This window comes from Bos grunniens, chromosome 13, assembly GCF_055505025.1.
Source record: "Bos grunniens cultivar Pamir isolate PY7600 chromosome 13, Bosgru_T2T1.0, whole genome shotgun sequence".
NCBI classification, from domain to species: Eukaryota; Metazoa; Chordata; class Mammalia; order Artiodactyla; family Bovidae; genus Bos; species Bos grunniens.
Window position 1 is genome coordinate 28,455,268 of NC_141177.1, and position 21,056 is coordinate 28,476,323.

The following is a 21,056-nucleotide window of genomic DNA, read 5'->3' on the forward strand; positions in this document are numbered from 1 at the left end:
CATTGGCAGGCAGGTTCTTTACCACTAGCGCCACCTGGGAAGCCCTTAATAAGGGACGCTCTCCTCCAAACACCAGGGCTTAGTGTGTGGCTCGTGGGTGCAGTGGAAACCTAGCCAGCCGCTTCTGCAGAGCCCCAGCACCTATCAAAAGCCCATCACAAACATTATTTTCTGGGGTCCTCACATGCTCCCAGTGAGAGGAGCAGGACAGCTGTCATTTCCATCTGGCAAAAGGAGAAACTGAGGTAGGGAGTCCAATCCACCCAGAGTCTTCTGGGTTCTAAGCTCCTCTCTCTACATCCCAGGCTTCCCAGGTAGCCCAAGTGGTAAAGAACCCATCTGCCAATGCAGGAGACATGAGATGTGGATTCGATCCCTGGGTTGGGAAGATCCCCTGGAAGAGGAAACAGCAACCCACTCCAGTATTCCTGCCAGGAGAATCCCATGGACAGAGGAGCCTGGCAGGATACAGTCCACAGGGTCGCAAAGAGTCAGGCACGACTGAAGTGACTTAGCACGCACTACATCCCCAGGCTTGGGAGCCTAAGGCTTGGTGATGACTGAGCAGGTGGGCACTGTGGACCACTATTTAGGGTGGTGGGGCTGGAGGGGTGTGTCATCACTTGAGAAACAGACCACACTAATAGACTTCTGAGATACATGTAGGCCCCACACAACTGCTCCCCCTCTCAGTCCTTTTGCAAGTGCTCTCCACTGTGGGCAGGATGCCAAGGAATGAATGGCACAGCCAGCCTTCCTGGACCTGTGCGCCACGTGTATTTTTAGGCTCTGCCCTGCCATTTGCAGTGACTGACGTCCTCTGGGAACCAGCCGGCTGCACACTGGGAGCCCAGTTGTCTCTCTGAGGTCTCGGGCACTGCCCCTGCCCTGACCCTGGAGCTCATGACCTAGCCCCCTTTCCACGGCTGAGTCGGCTCCTGATGGTGAACGCAGCCCCCACCCCTCCGCACCACCACCCCCCCTCCAGCGGCCCTGCACACACACAGCTGTGGCGAGATGTGTGAGCCACAGAACCTGTGACCTGGGGCAAGTCATGTTCTGGACCTTGGATAGTGGCCGGGGGGGCATCAGCTGCACAGGGGACCCTAGGCCGTATGGTCACTGAGGTGCTCAGGAGACCTGGGGGCACTGTGGCACACAGGCACACCCTGGGGAAGACTGTGCTGTGCTGAGGGAGCGCCCTGTGTCATGCCTATGGGCAGATGCCTCGAGGCCTGGAGACCTTACTGGAGCTGGACTAGCCCAGGGGTCACTTCACCAGTGCACTTCCAGGAGCAGAGAAGCACAGCTAAATCTCAGCAGTTAAACTTTGAAGACTTCTTTATCTTGTCTTCTGTTTCCTCTCTGCTCCCTTTTCTCCAACCTAATACTGTTCTGTTGCGGGGTGCCTGTGGGACCAGGGGGTTCACAAGGGCAGGAGTCTGTGGCATCTGCAACCTGCGGGCCGCGTAGCCCTCCCATGCCGAGGCTCGGTTTCTTCTGTAATATGGGGAGTCAGAGCCGATGTGCACGGTGTGGTAAGGGGTTCACTGCGGTGGCTCTCACGTTTTCATTGGGCACTTACCGCAAGCAACGCACTTTACATCTTGGTCAAGTACCCACTTAGATACGTGTACCTGAAATAAACGGTTCCCAGGGCCAGAGCACTCTCCCTGAGATGCTCTCCGCCTCATTCTGTTTCGTTTTTATAAAATGCTGGTCACCACTCATTAAGCTTTTACAAGACCCAATACTGGCCTCTGATTTGATGTAGAGACAGACCAAAAAAAAAAAAGCAAGTGCAGACGTAACCACCCATGGAGTACAGGGCTATGCAGGGAAGAGGGGTCTAACGAACAGGAGGGGCGACCCGTTCCCCAGTTCACTGAGACGCCTCCAGCCGGAGCTGGACAAGGCGGCAAGCAGGCCAGGTCAGGCGGGGCTCGGAGGCCCTGGTGGCGCGGCTGGGATTTATTTTAAGGGACACGGAACGCCACCGCAGGAGAGGGGGAGGGGCGGGATTAAAGGAGAAGATGCGCTCAGCATGTTATATTTAGCGGCCAACGCGCCGGAAGCGCTCGTTACCCGCAGTTACTACGGCGCCCCACGCGCGAGGGGCAGCCCCCACCCTAACCTCCTAGGCAGTGACCTTGATCCCCTGTCTTCTTCCGCCTAGGGAAGAGACCCTCCCCCCCGACCCTCCGCCTCCACCCCGCTGGCAATGATTATGGCCCGGCCTCCTACCTTCTACCCTCAAGGAAGAGACCTCCCCGGCCTCCCACCTTCACTCCGCGGTCAGTGACCCCGACTTCCGTGGTCAGTGACCTCGGCCCCCCGTCACTCCCCGAGGAAAGGAGCCCCCAATCTTCGCCCCTGGGGAACGGGAGAGTTGGGGCGCACGCTGGCCTTCCCGCCCAGGGCCGGGGAAAGATGTCCGGCAAGCTGCTTTAAAAGGGAAACAGAGCCGTGAACACTGTCCACTGGCTCCCTGCCCCTGGGTGGCGAGAAGATTAGCACGCGCGGCAGGCAGAACTTGGCGCCCCGCCCCTTCGCCACACGTGTGCCCCGCCCCTCCCGCGCACGCGCGCTCCGCCCGGGCCGATTCCCACCCCTCCCCCAGTCCTGCCCGTCGTGTCTCGTGCTACCACCCTGCGCGGGGCCCGCCGGGAGCCAGCCGAGAAGTGGGGCGGAAAGCAGGGGAAAGCCCGCCCGGGCTGGCGGCGCTGGCTGCGCAGGCGCAGATCGCGGGCCCGCCCCCAGGCCGACGGCACGGCCATATTTAAAGGGAGGCCGGCGAGGCGAGCCAATGGGGGACGAGCGTGTGGGGGCGGGGCGTGGCGGCGCAGGCCCCGGATGTGGCTGCTGTGGCCCCTCCTCCCCCGCGCTCCCCTCAGAGCCCCCGGCCGCGCGCCGCCGCCGCTCGCTCGCAGGTCCCCGCGGAGGCCCTCGCGCGGCGGTGAGGCGGCGCCGAGGCCGAGGAGAGGGCGAGGAGGCGACCGCGCGGAGGCGAGCGGGCCAGGCCCGGCCGGGCGGCCGCCGCCATGAGCGGCTCCTCGGGCACCCCGTACCTGGGCAGCAAGATCAGCCTCATCTCCAAGGCGCAGATCCGCTACGAGGGCATCCTCTACACCATCGACACGGACAACTCCACCGTGGCGCTCGCCAAAGGTAGCGCCCCGCGGCCGTCCCAACCGTCCGGCCCCCACCCCCTCCAACAGCCGGGCCCGCGCCCCCGCCCTACCCCCACCTCCGCCAGCGCGCCCCCTCCCCAGTCCCGCCTCACCCCCCCTTGGCGCCCCTCCCCCGCCCCCTGGCGCGCCCCCGCATCCGGTCCGCGCCCCCCGGGGCGCCCCCGGCCTCCGCCCCTCTCCCGTCGCAGCCCTCCGGGGCTGGACCCGCACAATGGGCTCCCCGGATCCCGGAGGCGGCGTATTTGTGAGCCGCAGCCCCGCGCTGCCCGGAGTTGGGGTGGGGAGGTGGGGGCGGGTCCAGCACCCGCGGCGCCGCCCCCCGTTCTCCTTGGTGGCGTAGCCCACCTCTGCAGGTGGGGGCTCGGCGTTGTTGGGGTTGCCTGCCCTAGGGCCGAGGGGGCCGCGGGCGCCGAGAAAACCTAGTCCCTGGGGGGAGGGGAGGGGAAGGGAGGGATGGGGGGGCGGGCAGACCCGAGTCTCCCCGGGCCTCTCCGGGACGCTGTGAGGGCGGGGGGTAAGAAAACGACTCCTGCAAGCCCTTCTGGAACCTATTAAGCAGCTGGGGCCTTGAGCCTGAACAAATACCACGTCTTAATGGATTCTCCTGCCAGGATAAGAGCGTCGGTTGGCGGCTAGGTGCTCCGTTTGAAAGCGCCTTCCTACTCTAATTCAGACGTTCGGTCTGTGGGTTTATCCTTTGGTGACAGACCCCTCCCTGCGGGCGCTGGTATCCCCACTGAAGTCCTGGGAGACTAGGGAAAAGATGGCTGCATTGTGCCTCTGCTGGAGCCCAGAGTCTTTCTGAGTGTGTTGAGGCAGGAGGTGGCCTCAAAGTTCCTTTGTCTTCATCCTCCGGGAAGGTAACTAGTGTGGTTCCCCTGCCTCCTAGAAGTGCTGCGTGCAGCCAGGTCTGCAGAAGCGCCGTGTGGTTGGTGGGTCTTATTAGGCCAAGGACATTGTGCTGGGCTTCAAGGGTCAAGGTGCAGCGCCCACGCTCTTGTGTTAGAGCCCCAGGCCTTTAGGTCGCAGTCAGTTCCCAGCTCTGGGAATAGCTCCTCTAAAGACTGGTAGTTAAGTTTTTGGATGGACGCGTTGCTCCAGGAGGTGTTGATACAAGTATTATTAGTATTGTGTTAGTATAAGTACTAATTTGTAATAGTACTAACTAGTATTAGTATTATAAGATTATATTGTCATTTGTACTTTTGACTGAATTTGGCCTGAGACCCTGGTTGGAAAACCTGAAGCCCAGAGTAGTCCCTGGTCCTCAGTGTGCTCAAATTAGTTAGAGGCAGCCTCAAGCCCATCTGTGCCTCAGAGATCCCAGGAGGAGCTTGGGCTCCTTGAACCCTGCCATCAGGGGTTAACCCCCTACGAAGTTCCTCTAGGAGACAGTGACACTGCTGGTGGGTGTCCATGTTCAGGGCCCCCCTCTCCCATTGTTTCTCTACCAGCTCCTCCCAGGCTGGTTGTGGACAGAAGGGTGGGGATAGCACTCAACCCACGGCTTTTCTCCGTTGAAAACAGAGTCCCCTGGGCTGATGTGTTGTGAAGTTTCAATCAAAAAGCAGCTGTGGGGCTGTTTAATCTGCTAAGTCAGATGTGAATGGGGGTTCTGCAAACCAGACGACTCATTTTGTGAGAGCGCTGGCTTGTATTTGAAAGTGAGAACACTGAGCTTCATGAATCTTTCCTTGTCCTTTGTGACCTAGAACTTTTTGGAGCTTCGACAGCTGGGGTCTTGTCAGTTGATAATGGGGTCTTCTCCATTGATAATTGGGGGGTGGGTATTAGTTGAAACGTGGAAACTGGGTGCTGTGGATGGCTCCTAGGAGGGGACTGATTGAATGCACTTGGTTGAGGACAACAAATTAACCCTTCTTTTTCTCAACCCCTAAGTGAGGTCCTTCGGTACTGAAGACCGTCCCACAGATAGGCCTGCTCCCCCTAGAGAGGAGATTTATGAGTACATCATCTTCCGGGGAAGTGATATCAAAGATATTACTGTGTGTGAACCTCCGAAAGCTCAGCACACGCTCCCTCAGGATCCTGCTATCGTTCAAGTAAGTGCCTCTCTGTATTTCTGTTGTGGGCATTGTTTCTAAGAGCTGCTGGTTTCCAAGTGGAACTTGGTGTCGTCTGGCCAGAGTGCTCAACTCAAAGAATGATCTTTTCATGAAAAGTAGTTGAATTTTCGTCTAGGCGGTTGGTGTTCTGTGGGAGGTCTTAACCTCCTCTAGCACGCAGTGGGGTGTACTGAAGAGGGAGGCGGGTGTACTGAAGAGGGAGGTGGGTGTACTGAAGAGGGAGGTGGGTGTGCTGGGAGGGGTGGGGGTGAGATGCTTCTAGGGGAGATTACCGATATGCACCTGGGGGGCTTGTCCTTAGTGTCGGGTTGGGTAAGCCTGTAGCCCCAGTGGTGTGCTATGAGCAGCAGAGACGTTTGGAGGGACTTGGGTCAGCGGAACTCGCTGTTTCCACACTGTCCAGGCGTTGTATTTAGAGTTGCGGAACATTGACGTTGCAGGTCTCACACCACATGCCTGCCTGCTGCACTAGGGCATTTGCCCTGGATTACTAGGGAGCCCAGGGGTCCCTAGTAATCCCTTTCTTAACTTGTAAGAAGTTTACAAGTCCCTTTCTTGACTTGTAAACTTCGACAGTCACTGACTCTTCTTGGGTTCACACTGCAGGAGGCTCTGGGGCTCAGCGTGCCCCCTGGGAGGTAGGAGCTTGCACTCTGGGCTGTGGAGCCCGTAAAGAAGCTCCAGGCCAGACTTTGGAAAGGTTTGGAATGAGCATCCCTAGGAAGCTGCGAAGAAGGAAGTACCTGAACAAGTCCTGAGCGACAGCGGGGCCCAGGCACCAGTCTGCCTGAAGGTGGGGAGCCAGAGAGGAAACGTGTGAAGACAGTTCCCTAGTAGCACAGCTGGGCCCCTGAATGTTGGGGGAAGGGCCTAGTCGATGCCCCTGGTCCTCTGAGTTTCTAGTCATAGGCAGCAGGGGCCATTAGAGGGGTTCATAGTGTTAGGAGAAGATCGTGTTAGAATTTTGTAGACTGGTGGAGCTGGGGATAAAGTATGGAAAGGGCAGTTCTGAGCTCCCTGAGGCTATCTTGGAGGCTCATGCTCCTCGGTGCCGCCTCAGCCTCTGCGAACACAGGCTGACAGCCTGGCTGCCTTTGCTGGTCTGCACGGTGCTCTCCAGGCAGGGTGATGGGAGGCCTTGCGCTGCTCTCACCTGTGTGTCTCGTTGCTCAGTCTTCCCTGGGCTCGGGCTCGGCCTCCTCCTTCCAGCCACACGTGCCTTACAGCCCCTTCCGAGGGATGCCGCCCTACAGCCAGCTGGCCGCCAGCTCCCTGCTTAGCCAGCAGTATGCCGCTTCCTTGGGTTTAGGTGAGTAACCTTTGCCACCTGTGAACTGCCTGTGCTGTGACATCCAGGAGATGGGCACAGACCCTGGTGGTGGGGACACTGTATTCTTGTCACATGCAGATTTGTAGTGCACACTGCGTAATGTACCTTTCTCAGTGCCCCTTCAGCTAGTGAGAAATTAGTAATTCCTCAAATGAGTGAGAGAGGCAGCAGTATGAGTTTTGAAACAGATGAATTGAATCAGAATTCCTTTAAAATAGCCTGTGTCTGGGTGGAAGTTGTGGTACGTCTGCTTCAAGGAAGAAATAACTGATATGTGTAATTACAGATGAGTTCTAACCACTTACACATTTGTCAGCCTATAAATATAAAAGTTAAGTGCAACACCCACCTATTCTATCCTTTTATCATTCTCCTGTCAGTGCTTTGCTCAAAAAGTGAAATTTCCCCCACGGCTGAGTAAGTTCTCTACACGCGTAGACTGAGGGTTACCTGGCCATAGGTTTGCAGTGTATTCAGACCACAGAGTTGCAGGCATTGCCTACTTCGCTCATGAATCATGCTTGTAAGAGTCCTGCCGTCTTGACCACTGCTCCTGCAGTGCAGGAGCCCTTCTCACCTGGCTCCCTCTTCCTAGGTGAGGCTTGTGTGAACAAAGTGCCCCGTGAAAGAGCCTGCTGGGTGCGAGCGGAGTCTCTCCTTACTCACCTGTGTGCTTTCTTGTTTGCTCTTGTCTCCTTTATCTTCTTTTAGAGAAGTTGGTAAGCCCTCCAGCCTCAGCCGCGGCTTCCAGCCCTAGTTCTTCTCCATCTCCACAACCTGTTTCAGAGCTTGACATGTCCTCAGAGCCACACCAGCTCACTTCCAAGGGTAACAGCAGTTTTGGAGAACTGCATGCCGTGTTGCGAGCTAAGAGCGAGGGGTAAACCAGTAGTAGCCCAGAATGACGGTAGCTGTAGCAAATAACTTGCTGAGCCCATGGATCAGCTCAAGTGCTTCTGTGTGGTTCTGCATGCGATCCTGGAGTAATGGCTCCCACAGTTTTAAATGACTGATTAGAAAGAACCGGCAGTGCACTTTGTTCACTCGTCCTGAGTCCAGGGCCTGTTTTCACCTATTCCGTATTACCTCTGCTCAGAAGGCCCTTTTCTGGGGTTTCTATTGGGGAAGTCTGCAGGGCGATCGCCTGCTGCTCTGGGATCCGTGTGGCACTTTCCTCACCACCCAGGGCATGAGGAATCGGGGGCCTCAGATATCTCTGGGGAAAGAAGCACCATTAAAATTGGGTGGCCAACCTGAGCTGTAGACCAGGTGAACAGTGGGCCTGATCCCTGGCTTATTAACACTGGTTTGTGCAACCTGTCTGCCGGGTGCCTGCATGTGTGGGAGTTTCTTGACCTTTCTGGGCCTTCTCCTTTCACCAGCAGTCTGACACGAGAGCGCTGTGTGCCACCCTCACCATTGCAGAGACTCAGTCCAAGATGGTACCTGGGGCTTCCGTTACAGTCCACAACTACCGTCAGTCTGTTAACCTGCTTGTGTTGCGTTCCTGCGTGGATGCCAGAGGATCTGAGCTATGGCTGCAGTGATGGTTTTTCTCCATTTAAAAACTGCCTGAGATAGTTGGTGGTTGTCGCACAGAGTCAGACACGACTGAAGTGACTTAGCAGCAGTAGCAGCAGGGCTCTTAGAACTGCTCTAAGGGCAAGATAGTTTGAGTGGTCGGTTTTTGTGAAAGGTAAACAAGCCCAAGGTTCTTGCCCAGTCTGGTTACAGTGTGAGTAGGACACAGCTGTGTCTTGTTGTGGGAAGGCCATGCTCAGTGACGCAATTGTCAGAAAAAGTGGTCTAGGTTAATTAATGCCATCACAGAGAACACTTAGAAGTACCAGCGTGGGGACTTCCTGGTAGTCCAATAGTTAAGAATTCGCGCTTCCCCTGAAGGAGGCACAGGTTTGATCCCTGCTTTGTGGTGTGGCCAAAATAAAAAGTACCTGTGTGTAGGGCCTGGCTTCTGAGTACTTCTGATGTTTACAAGGAATTTCTCACAGTCGTTTCTGTTGTGTTTGCAACAGAAGGTAGACTGTCCTGTGTTCACGTGTGCTGGGCTGCTCCTCCGAACATAGTTACTCTATAGTTAGGATTCATTCTGTCTCAGAAGTCTGTGCACCTCCACCTAGTCTTCAGCTGTCTGCTGCAACAGTGCCCATAGGAACGTGGGAGGGGAGATGGCCTGACCTCCCCCTCTGGCCTCCTCCTGTGGCTAAGCCCCTCCCGTGAGCTGGGAATTCTGCCAAGACTGGCTTCCGAGGCTTCTCTTCTGCCCTCAGGCCTGGGGATGCCTCGGGGTGGGGAAAGATTCCTGCAGTGCCTGCTCCAAGGGCAGCCTGGGAACCCTGGGCTCTTACAATGAGCCTTCACTGGGGGAGCACAGGCTGTCACTTCTCTGTAGTCAGCTCTCATCGCTTCATCCTTTTTTATTTTATTGCGCCTTAAGCAAAAATGACCGTGTTCTAGCATTTTTAACTTCAAAGGCTGACCATTGCATTTTGTGGAAGATGCCAGACTGAGATGGTTCTTGTCCAGGAGGGCCCAGAGTGAAACACATTCTCAGACCATGAATTCACCAGCATCTCAGGACTGTCGAGCCCCCACGGGGTTAGCGCTTATGTGGTTTGGGGGAAGCGTTTTCTAAGGCACTTGAGAGGTGTTCATGGTGGTAGGGGTTTCCCTCCTCGGGGTGCCCTAACTAGGGGAGCCTGCTGGCTTTGTTGCTGCCTAGACTCAGTGCAGGGGATGGTACAAGTCAGGGCTGTGCTGCGTTTGGTAGAATTTCTCAAGGCAGTTGCCTTCCTCTCCTGCCTCATTCGCCAGCTGGGAGACAAGTATCGGGGTGTGGGGTGTGAGGCTTGCTCCTTTTCTCCATTTTTAAATCCTCTTCTTCTCAACTCAGGAGCCAGCTTTCCATCTGTCTCAGTCAGCAAGAGCCCCATGGTGGAGCAGGCCGTCCAGACTGGATCTCTTGATAACTTAAACTCCAAGAAGCTGTTACCTGGCAAGGGCACTGTGGGCATGCAGCTCAATGGGCGCCCGGCCCCGCCCGGCACCAAGGCCACCACCGGTACTTAACTGCTCTCTCCCCTGGTCTTTATTCATGTTCTCATAGCCACAGTGCTTCCTGGGGGGGTCTCTATTTTTTTAACTAGATCCCCCGGCCCCTCACCTCACAAGCCCTATAGATTTTGCAGGGCAGCCTCTTGCCACATGTACCCTGGGGGTGCCGCCTACATCCCTTGCTGGGCTTTGCTTCTGCGGGTGCTGGCCTTAAACTCTTTCCTTTTGCGCCTTAGATATAGCTCAGCCAGCAGCTGTGCAAACTCAAGGGCAGGTGAACGACGAGAACAGAAGACCTCAGAGGAGGCGCTCAGGTAACAGCTATTGCCATTTAGAGTTCTGGGGAGCCGTGCTCTGCTCACTGCTCCTGCCTGCTTCTCGTGGGTGACAGTTTCAGGGGGCCGGGTTCAGCGGTGGCTTCCATGTATTCTGTCCCTCTTGGTCTGCTGTTTGACACTGAGCAATGTTGGGTTAGTGGCTTACCAGCCAAGGCCACCCTTTCTTCTCACAGGGAACAGACGAACAAGGAACCGCTCCAGAGGGCAAAGCCGTCCAACTAACATCAAGGAAAACACAATCAAGTTTGAAGGTGACTTTGATTTTGAGAGTGCAAATGCCCAGTTCAACAGAGAAGAGCTGGACAAGGAATTTAAGAAGAAACTGAATTTTAAAGGTCTGAAAATTTGCCCTCCCCCCAGGAGTGTCCATAGAGTGGGTCAAGGAAAGACAGCTGGGGGTGGGGGGCAGCTGGGAATGGTGGTCACTGGGAAAGCTTGCCTGTCATATAAGGAATTCCTGGCAAGGAGAGGAGTCTGGAGCGGGGACAAGAGCAGATTGCAGGGCCTGGGGCAGTGCGGGGTGAAAGAGACCAGCCCTGAGGAGCAGAAGAGCTTTAACTCAGTGCAGAACACTCCCGGGCGTTTCCCCAAGCCTCAGTCAGCTGGAGTGGCCTAGTGGGCACCTGTCCTGGCAGAAGGGGCTTGGTTTGCTCCCTGGCATCTCAGTGCTCTGCTTCTCTGTGCAGATGACAAAGCTGAGAAAGGGGAAGAGAAGGACCTGGCCGTGGTGACCCAGAGTGACGAGGCCCCTGCTGATGAGGACCACTTGGGGCCCAACTGCTACTATGACAAATCCAAGTCCTTCTTTGACAACATCTCCTCTGAACTCAAAACCAGGTTGGGGATCTGAGGGACCAGGCAAGGCCTCGGGGAGCTGGTGTGGAGGTGGTGTACCTGTGCCCTTGAGACTGGGGCATGCTCCCATGGAGACCAAACCCAGATCTCAGGTTCAGGGCAGATCTCTGGGGCCCCCATTCACAGTTTTACCATCATGCATACAGTAGCCCCAGTGGCACCATCAGTAGGTGGGGTCACTGGTGCTAGAGTGATCTGACCCAGGTCCAGGCCCCTCTTTGCTCAGCTGCCCTTTCGAACCATCAGGGTGGGGGTGGAAAGTGCTCCCCGCTGGTACTGCTGATGTTTAGTTCTGTACCACCTCGCCTGGGCCTGCTTCCTGGTATGACCTTGCTGGCTTGAGGCCCTTGCCACCTAGGCAGCTGGCATGGGTGTCCACGGTTTTCTTAAACCTGATGGCTTGAGGCCGGGGACTTGTATGTGCTTTGTTTTTAGTATCCAACTGCTGATGCCTAGGTGCTGCCCAGGAACATGCTGGACAGTAAATGGAGTCTGTAGGATGAGCATGGTGTGGACACTCAGGTCCCTTCGTTACTCAAGTGGAGTAGTGGGCGCTGGGGGTACAGCAGAAAGGAAAGGAAGAGGCTCTTGTTTCCCTTCACCCTGAGCACACAGCAGTCTTGTGCTGGCTTTAAGAGGTTGCAGGTGTGAGAGACCCGTCCAGTAGGAAATAGGCCTGGGAATCCTTGCAGTGCAGAGGCTCCGGCTCCAAGGTCCTGACTGGATTGCCGCCGCCCCCCATGGCTCCAGTGATGAGTCACCATCTGTCCTCCTTCCTCCCCAGGCTGTGTGAGGAGCTGCCTGCTGCAGTCAGTTTCACGTTCTTTGTTTGTGGTTCAGTTCCAGGCGGACGACGTGGGCTGAGGAGAGGAAGCTCAACACGGAGACCTTCGGAGTGTCAGGGAGGTTCCTCCGAGGCCGTAGTTTCCGGGGTGGATTTCGAGGGGGCAGGGGCAACGGTGCAACCCGCCGTAACCCGACTTCCCACAGAGCTGGGACCGGCAGGGTGTAACGAGGCAGCCAAAGGTAAGTGAGGGGGCTCCGTGATCCTTTAGCATCATGGCCAGACTGGGCCCCGTAATCTTAATGAATCACTTGGGGGGCTCTCAAGGACGGTGAGACTCAGGCCCCAGGTTGTCAAAGTGAGGGTCCAGGCACAGAAGGGTGGGGTGTTTCCTCCTCTAGTGTGGTCAATCAGGAGAGATGATTACAAGCTGGGACTAGCCCCAGCCTGGTCCTGCAGTGCCCCCAAGTCTGCATCTTTAACTAGGTCAAGGGATCACATGTGCCCCTTGGGGTCTGGATGGCATGTGAGCTGCAGGTGGGACCTGGAGCTGCCTCCCAACCCCCAATGTGGACAAAAACAATGATCTCAAGTTGTGTTGGCTGACTTGGGGTTGGGGGAAGGTTGAGTAGCCCTTTCTTCATTGGAGGCCAGGGTGTGCTGGGCTTGAGCTGGGGAGGTGCCTGGTAAGATACTAACCAGGTGTCATGTCTTCTCGAAGGCTCTTGCTGAAGCGGCACGGGTGCCAGGCCGTGTCTACGAGGATGATGGAGAACGCTGCACTTACTGGGGGAGATGTGGTCACTTCGTTTACTGAGTTTGGAAAGTTCCACGCTACTTCTTAAGTTTTGGACTGAACTTGGTTGTGGTCTGGGTTAGAACCTCTTGTTTGGGGAAGTGTACATGGGAAACCGCTTTGAGGTTTCCTAGCCTATTTTTCCTTTTTAGTTGTGCACAGCCTGATTCTAAGGTTTTGGTGTTCTGCAGAAAGGTTCTGGAGCGAAAGCGTGATCCTCATTTTGTGACCTTTCTTGGACAGCTTTGACTTTAAGGTGGAACCAAATTTCATTTGGCAAATGCAGCAGCCAAATGCATCTCTGTAACTGAACTGGCCACAGGTGCTGTTGGCCTGGCACCCTCACTGCCACAGGTGGGGCCCAGGAGCCGGGCACGGCCAGCACAGGGGCATGTGGGGGCGGGTGGGCCTAGGGCAGGGAAAGTGCGGTGTCCCACGGATCATGTTGTATAAGCAAAGCAGATGACCCTGACATCCCAAGGGGCAATGTCAAGGTAGGGGCTGGTGGGGTTGGGGTGGGGGGCTCCTGGTGGTGAGCTGTCACTTGGAACGTGGCTTCTGTAGGAATCGGGGTGGGGGTGAACACCCAGGACAAGCCCCTCGGTGGCGTGCCTGTCCTCGCCAGTCCGTGACCCAGGCCAGTCAGTGTTGGACTCAGGCCGAACGCTGTTCGGTGTCTCATCCACTTGGAAATGAGCCAGTCTTTGTTTTTTTGCGAGGTCGATTGACCGAGAGCATATTTCTTCTCAGTTGTAAATAGTTCCATGTTTTTGTTTTACTGGTAGGTGGAGGGGAGGGTGGGAATATAAATTCGTTGCATGAGACCTGTAGTAGAAGCATGTTCCCTCTGACAGGGCATTGTGGTGAACATAAGCACCTTGGTAACTAAATCCCTTTAAGTAGGTATAAAGGTTTTAGTTCTGTATTACGTTACTGTAAAAGCTTAGGTTTATTTTTGTAGGACTTCATGGCTAAGAATTAGAGAATAGCAATGGGGTTGCTCTGTTGGAGTAATGTAAACTTGTAATTATAAATAAACACGCAAACCTTTAAAACTCTTCTTGCTCTAGAAATAGTCCTGTTGACTCTGTTGCCTAAATTACATCAGGGTTAACATGCCTGTCCCACATGCATGCTGTGCATGTGCGTTCAGGCCTTGAGCTGGTCAGATCTCTGGGGACACCTGGTGCTGTGAGCAAGACCTGGTCAGTCTGGGTGTGGGCCGTCAGCCAGGCCCTTCTGGGGTGAGTGATCCTGCTCTCTGGACACTTGGGACACTGGTTTAAAGAACCAGCTTCAGAAAGCTTGCTACCTTAGTGCAGCTTCCACACCCCTAGAACTTCATGTTGATGCTTTATAACGTGTTACAGGGTGGACCCTTGGACCACAGAGAAAAGCAGAGACCTGGCCACTTCCAGATGGGAGCGCCTCTCGTCACTGTTAATGGGCATCCAGGTGGTTTCTCACAGGCAGCGTCAGGGCAGGGCCAGGCAGCAGGTGGACCCAGCCTTGTGTTCTGGCCAACGTCCTCTTTTGGGCAGTCCACCACTCCTAGCAGGTCCTGAGCCCTGGTGGTAGTTGCAGAATTTGAACAAATTCTTGGCAACTTTCCATTCGGGCGACTGACATCTTTGACCAGTGAAAAATAAATACCTTCCACAGTTGACCTGCTGGATACAACCAGCCTAAACACTAATTCTAAACTAGGTAGGTGACTCCACACACAAGCTCAACAGGTATTTCTCTGCTAGAGATTCTAAATATAGTTAAGTCAGTTTACCACCTATGATTAACCTTGCTATCAAAAATTTAAACTGACAATCATTGTGACACTTCAGGCTGAGTTTACAATGTGTCTAGGCCTTTTCACTGTTTTGGCTGTGCTGTGTGGCTTATGGGGTCTTAGTTTCCTGACCAGGGAGTGAACGAATGGGGGAGGGGGGCTCTCAGCAGTGAAAGTGCGAAGTCCTGCCCCTGGATCACCAGCGAATTCCCTGTATTCTTTAGAAGTCTGATGGATGGACATAAACCACTGAACTGAGAGCTCAGTTCAAGAAAAGCCATAGACGAGACAAGTACTACGAGTGCAGTCAGAAGAGACCACCAGCCCAGAGACTCAAGAAAGCCCTCTGGGTTCTCCTGTGGTACAGGAAGCCAAAAGGCAATGCCATCGCTAAAGCTGGTGGCAGAGCCCACGAGAGGCAGAGAGCTATGCAGGCCAAGTGGGTGGTAGGGGTTTTTCTTCTGAGGCAAAGTTTAGGACCATCACTTATTCTGTAAGTGGGCTGGAAGCTAAAAGAAGGATAATCTTTCTGGTTAAAAAGGGAGAGGGGGTAGGGACCAGAAGTCTTAAGGGATCAAAACAGGAGGAATGCTGACCTCATTTACTAGAACCAGAAATTCAAGACCAGTTCCAGAGCTGCGCTGCAAAGTGAGCTCCAGGTTTAAACTGAGCGGTCTGTCCTTGTGATGTCATACATTCATCAAGGACTCCAACAAAGTGTGAGAAGAAACGGTCATCCTGTTTCTAAAACCCTTAAACTGGAGAAACCCCAAGTTTCTGCCTCCATGGCACCCCTTGTCTACTGCCCTGTACAGCCTTTCCACAAATCCCAAGGGAGGGATCCCACTCAACCATCACCTTGTCTTAGAGCCTGTGAAGAGGAGCAGAAACGAATGCTCCAGAGACCCAAAGTGAGCAAGTTCCCTAAAGAGCTATCCATACACCTAAAAGATGCATTCACCTCTGAAAGAAAGGTTAAAAAATAGGCAAATTTATTGTAGGACACTTGGACAGTATGGATAAGTGGAATGGAAACGCATATGTATCCTTTTGGAAATCAGCCATGATTTGAATTTAAAAATCGTTACAAGCAAAATTTCATTTCATCATGATGCTTTCTTTTGTTTCTTCTTTTCATTTTCTTCTTTTTCTTTTTCAATCTCAGCAACGTATTTCTCAATCTCTTCAGGATTTAAAATCTACCAAAGGAACAGTGTATGGTTAGCCACACAAGGTGCCCCCAAACCTAAGTCCCAGATGCCCCCTCTGGCTGCTTCTACAGGAGAGCGAAGCCACATGTGGCTGACCCAGGGGACAAGCTGGAACCGATGTGTAGATAGTCAATGTGGGAATGCTTGCTTTTCCACTCACGTGGGGACCCTTGTAAAGAACATTTCTTGGCGCTAGAACAGTTCTGAACGTGCACTGCCCCCGGCCCTGACCACTGGGAACGCACCCAAAGAGAAGGACAGCAAACCAACTTGGTGATTACCTTGAGGGGTTGATCTCGCCTCATGACAGCAAGCTCTATGTTTTTGCCACCTGACTGAACCACCTTCAAGGGGAGAAAAGAGCATCAGACACCTCACCCACCTTGACCAGACTTGGTGCCCTGTGAACCTGAACCCAGAACTGCTACACAAGGGGAGGGGTGGACACGGGGTGCCCCGGCTGCACACTGATGCGGTCCTGTGGGGTATCTGCACTCCTCGATCCTGGGACAGCTGGACTCAGGGCCCTGCCAACTGCTCGCAGCCTGCCCCATCACCGAGGCCTGACGCCTGGGCCCCAGCCTAGCCTTAAGCTGTAATCCCCCTCTGCCTCTTTGGCTTCACCCCCAGCACCTCCAAGGTCTTGACAGAGTCTAAGACCTCACAGCTCCCATCCATTATTCCCAGTTCTTCTAATTCTGACTCTAGCAATAGCTTAAGCCTCAAAAAGTCTGAACTCTAGGCCAACTTAGCCACTTTGGTACCCTGACTGCCCCAGATGTAGAAGGAGCTGACAAAGCACCAAAGTGGTGCCTGGTGGTACCATGAGTGCCTGCGCCTCTCCTTGTTGCCTATACATTAGGCTGTTCCTTTCCATGCTGTCCATTCCCCAGGCCAAGTACCACCACCACCATAGTATGGGTGTCTTCATCTTGCCCAGGTTTCAAACACAAACTTACTTCCAGAAGGGCCTTGATAACCAGCTTAATAGTCAGATCATCTGTTTCAATGGCTTCGTCAGTATAATTCTTCTCCAGGAATTCACGCACTGACTTGGCACCCCGGCCTATAGCATTGGCCTGAAACAGGGATGTGCGTTACATGGCACAGAATGCAACGATTCAGAGCCAGCCAGTGCCACCCTGCTCCTGCATGCTGTGGAGAGGCAGCTGGGCTGGGGGAGGCATTGCCCCATGGCTTCTTTTTGCAAAGGGCTATTTGGAGTTGGTGCTCATGCCCACTAAGAATGGGATTCTAAAGAAAGACACACGGGCATCTTGTATACGCCACGTGTCCTTAGAGCTCACTGTCCTTTGCTCCCAAACATCAACACTGAACAACTTCCTGGCTTCCACATTACAAGTGTCATGAGCACACGACGTGTGTATGCACACATCCCTCTACAGGATGAAGCCAGCTCAAAGTCCCAATAGCCTCCAAAACTGCTTCCAAAGGCAAAACAGCCCCAAGCCCCTTTTTTGCCAGGGACTCACCTTCCAGGCATGGTATGTGCCCGAGGGGTCAGTCTGATAGAGTCGGGGGGTGCCATCAAAGTCAAAACCCACAATGAGGGCAGAGATGCCAAATGGCCGGCGCCCGTTGCTCTGCGTGTAGCGCTAGCGGAGAAAGAGACACAGTGACACTGCAGCCTCCACATGGAGGCTGCCCAAAACCCACTGCCAATAAAACACACCATGTTCCAAACACAGATTACAACAAAAGGATGAAAATAAATTAAGCCCATGTTCAGGTTACTTGTAATTCAAGTGAAAAATGAAACGAGCCCATGGTTTTTCAGCATTCCTCCTTCCTGTGCTACATTTTCTTTCTTAGATCAGAACTGCATCACGGAACGTGGCTGGGGTTCCTTGGAGTTACTTTGACAGCAGACACAATCTGGCTACAGACCAGGTTCACAAGTGATTAAGATTTCACCAAGAGCAGGAGTGGCTTTTAGCCCCCTCACAACTGTCTGGTGACTGGTCATTCAGAACAAGAACAAAAACTACATCGTGTCCCTCCAGAAATGTGAATGTGGACTACTCCAGACCACTAAATAAGAACACGACAATGCCACTGAAAAGGATACACAATAGTAAAAGTGCAGATGAAGAAGTCAAGGTTAGGACTGTGCCTGTGGAACAAGTGCAGTTTCCCGATTTGCCCCCAGAGATGTCCTGTGGCAGGACGCCCCAGGACACAGCTCATCACCAGAGCCGAGCCACAGCAGGAACACCCACCTGCTTCAGACTGGCGATATAACGGGTGATGTACTCCACGGTGACCGGGTCCTCTACGGTCAGTCGGTGGCTCTGGCATTCCACCCGGGCCCTGTTGATGACTATTCTTGCATCAGCAGTGAGGCCTGCAAGGATCACAAAGACAATGCCCCCTAAGCCATGCCTCACCCCGGCAACTGTCAAGGATGGCGCAGACCACATGCATGGACAGCAGATAACCTTGGGCAGGTTCTAAAACCAGTCCTGAGAGGCAGCACCAAGGTTACTCTGAGAGCCCCACAGTGGAACCAGCAGCCTCTGTGAAATCCTCTGAGAAAGCTGAATGGTTAAGGAGCTATGGGTGCTAGGCTACACACTAAGTCTTTGACAAGTCAATCTCCAGGGGAACCGGGATCTTCCTGCTGAAGGAGGAAATGAGTGAAACCACAGAAGTCCAAAACACTGCACATCCCGAGAGCAGGGCACTGTCCAGCTCTCCCCCCTTCATAGGTACACGGTTAACTGTGGACAGCTGACCTTTCTCTTGACAGCAGCAATGAGGAGACAGCACAGCTCTTCTTTTAGGAACTGTTTATTCATTTAGACCCTCTGCTTCAGCCTCCTGGGGAGGATCGTACCCCTGAAACTGAGGCCAGCCCTTTTCTTAAAAGCCAAATCTTTAAATGATTTCGGTTTAACCAATCACATGCCCCCCAGAGCCCTTTCACTAGGTTAGCCTCCAGACAGCCATTCTTCCAAGACATACGGACACGGTGCTGGCCCCAGACTCACCGGCGAATGCCATGCAGACATTATCATCCAGCGCACAGATCTTCCGCACTGTCCTTTCATCCTGCAGTTTGGCCACTGACTTCTTCTCCACACCAAGAACAACAATGTCTTTTCCTCGAACACCGACCTTCAATAAATATCAATGGGGCACTTACGAAACTGACCAGAGGTTTTGCCACCAGAGACACAGCACTAAAAGCAGATGTGTGAACACCCTTGGGGGGGGGGTGGGGGGGGGTGGGGGGGGCATGCACACCCTGCAAACTGTGGGTCTCAATCCACTTTTGGGAGAGCTAGCCCAGGCATCACCATCTAGGCACCTAGCCTTGTGCATTAAATTACTGACATGTAGTTTCAGTTACAAAACAACTAAGGAATAACTGCTATATAATCCATGTGTTTGTGAACATGTGTCATTTCAACCCAGTGAATCAGAGTCTCTGTAAAGCTTGAGCATGAGTCCCTAACAGTGAAGTCAGGTGTTCCAAAAGCAGTGTTGCTGTGATTATGAAACTGTACCCAAGTCCTTCCCTCTTTCTCCTGTGCACTTTTTTTTTTTTCCTTCTTTGATTATACCATCAGGCTCAAGGGATCCTAGTTCCCAGACTAAGGACTGAACCTGGGCCACAGCAGTGAAAGCACAGAGTCCTAACTACTGGACCGCCAAAGAACTCCCCCTTATGCACTTTTGAAACCAATGTGCACAGCAGTGGAGAAATGCCTGGTGTGGTATCAGGTGAACAACATATCAACTATTACTGGGATGCCCATGGCTCTGCTTATGGCTGACACTATAGCAGAAAAAAAGATGTTTTAAATACATGGGGGTAAAAAACCACACTGGCTGCCAGTTAACCCACTCAAAGCACAGCAGACACAAACGAGACAATCACTTGTAAAAGCAAACTTCTCTCAGTTTGGACAGGATATCTCAGCCTTGGCCCTACAGGCACCTGGGCCAGCTAATTCTTCAATGTGGGAGCCAGGTCTGAGCCCTGTTGGATGTTTAGAAATCTCCATGTCCCGTGCAAAGAAGCACCGGGTGGCAGCCTTTCAGATTTCAAGGAGCTTTCTCATAAACTGTCTGCAAAGGCCAGGCCCAGAGGCAGCAGAGTCAGGGCAAGCAGAGGCAGACACCTGCTGGCCCACGGTGGAGGGGTTATCAGGTGACATTCCCCCCCTCCGTAGTCTTCAAGCTGAGCTGAGGTAGGTCAGAAAGTGGATTTGGGGGCCTTAATTTCGAGATTCATGAAATAAAAAATACTTCAAAATTCACAGAACCGTGTTTTTTCTCTGCCTACTCAGGCCTCCGAAACACTAAATGATTAAGGAAAAAAAAAAAAACCCACAAAAACCCATCATCCAATTTGACCGATAAACTCACAGGTATCTTAAAGACAACAAGTATTCACACCTGAAACAGCGGCCTAAATGACAGACCGCTCAGGTGCGACGAGACCCGAGTCGGGGGCAGGGTCCAAAGGGCGAGGACTCAGCAGTAGGACCCAGGAGGGAGCCTGCCCGCCGCGCCGGCGGCCCGGGAACTGCAGGGCCGATGCGACACCGGCCGCCCTTTGTTCTCGACATCGCCCTGGGCCTGGAGGGCAACTACTTTCTGGGGGCGGGGGACGACAGGGAGGGGGGAGTCGGCTACCTGGGAGCTGTCCAGACTCCGTCCGCCCCAGCCACCTACTCCCTCAAGGAGCGCCCGGAAACTAGCTAGGGCCGAGCTCTGCCTCTTAAGTTCTGCGCCCTCGCACCGCCCCAGGCCCCCCAGGCCTGCGCGGGGGCCCCGCCAAGATGGCGTCGGCGGCAGGCGCGCGCTCGGCTCCGGACACGGCGCGGGGAAGCGAAGCCCGCAGCCAGCAGAGCCCCTGTCGAGGCACCAGAAGCCCCGCTCGCCCGTACGCGGAAGCCGGCTCCCGGAGAGTCGCCCGGCCGGCCCTCGCGACCGCCGCCCTCGGCGCTCCTTTCTTGCAGCGGCGCCCCAATCCCAGCTTCCGTGTGCGCCCCAGGCCACCATGCCTCCTTGGGCCCCGAACCACCGCGCGCCAGTGAGCGTGGCCCCCGGGGAAGCGGGTCGGCGAGACGCACCCGGGCCCCACCCAGCCGCCGGGGCCTCTGCCGTCCCCCGCGCCCCGCCTCCTCGCTCACCGCGGTCGAGCCCTTCTTCACGGCCTCCTGCGCGTACTCCACTTGGAAAAGGTGGCCGTCGGGCGAGAAAACGGTGATGGCGCGGTCGTAGCTCATGCCTATGGGACGACGCGGCCGGGCCCGGGAAAAGCGCACACTCACGGCCGCGCAGCCGGCGATTCACGACGTTGCTGCGCCGGCGCCACGCGCGCCCGCCCGCCCCCGGCGCCCCCGATTACGCTACCGGCGTAAGGCGGCGTCCCGGGGCGTCAGGCGGCGCCGGGCTGACGTGCGCGCGCAACGGGGCGGGGCCCGGCCGAACCACCAGCAGCCGGGCGCGGGGGGTGGCGCGGCGGCGGCGGGCCGGGCGCGGGGCGCGGAGCGGTCTCCCGGGGGCGCCTTGCGGGGCTCCGCCTTGAGCTGAGGCGGCGCACGAGATAGGGGCGCGACGGGCTTCAGGGCAAA

General features: G+C 54.8%; 2 protein-coding genes across 9 annotated transcripts; one reads left to right on the forward strand and one right to left on the reverse strand.

Annotated features, from left to right (window-relative positions):
- The first annotated feature begins 2,892 nt into the window (after positions 1–2,892).
- LSM14B (LSM family member 14B) lies at positions 2,893–13,511 on the forward strand. Of its 8 annotated transcripts, XM_086332777.1 has the most exons (11): positions 2,893–3,168; positions 3,899–4,051; positions 5,091–5,254; positions 6,452–6,587; positions 7,320–7,436; positions 9,520–9,687; positions 9,917–9,994; positions 10,192–10,353; positions 10,705–10,855; positions 11,714–11,899; positions 12,379–13,511. In XM_086332777.1, the coding sequence occupies exons 4-10, from the start codon at positions 6,518–6,520 to the stop codon at positions 11,883–11,885; spliced, it is 918 nt and encodes a 305-aa protein (XP_086188903.1). In that variant the 5' UTR covers positions 2,893–3,168; positions 3,899–4,051; positions 5,091–5,254; positions 6,452–6,517; the 3' UTR covers positions 11,886–11,899; positions 12,379–13,511. The 8 variants fall into 8 exon arrangements, with proteins under 8 accessions (XP_086188903.1, XP_086188904.1, XP_086188905.1 ...); XM_086332778.1 differs by lacking the exon at positions 9,917–9,994; XM_086332779.1 differs by lacking the exon at positions 7,320–7,436.
- A 1,695-nt stretch (positions 13,512–15,206) lies between these two features.
- Positions 15,207–20,809, reverse strand: PSMA7 (proteasome 20S subunit alpha 7). The gene is made up of 7 exons (XM_086332791.1): positions 20,613–20,809; positions 18,459–18,585; positions 17,688–17,812; positions 16,941–17,063; positions 16,407–16,526; positions 15,729–15,791; positions 15,207–15,435 (listed from the first exon to the last, which is right to left on the reverse strand). Exons 1-7 carry the CDS (start codon positions 20,706–20,708, stop codon positions 15,343–15,345), a joined length of 747 nt encoding a protein of 248 aa, XP_086188917.1. The 5' UTR covers positions 20,709–20,809; the 3' UTR covers positions 15,207–15,342.
- Between the last annotated feature and the right edge of the window lie 247 nt (positions 20,810–21,056).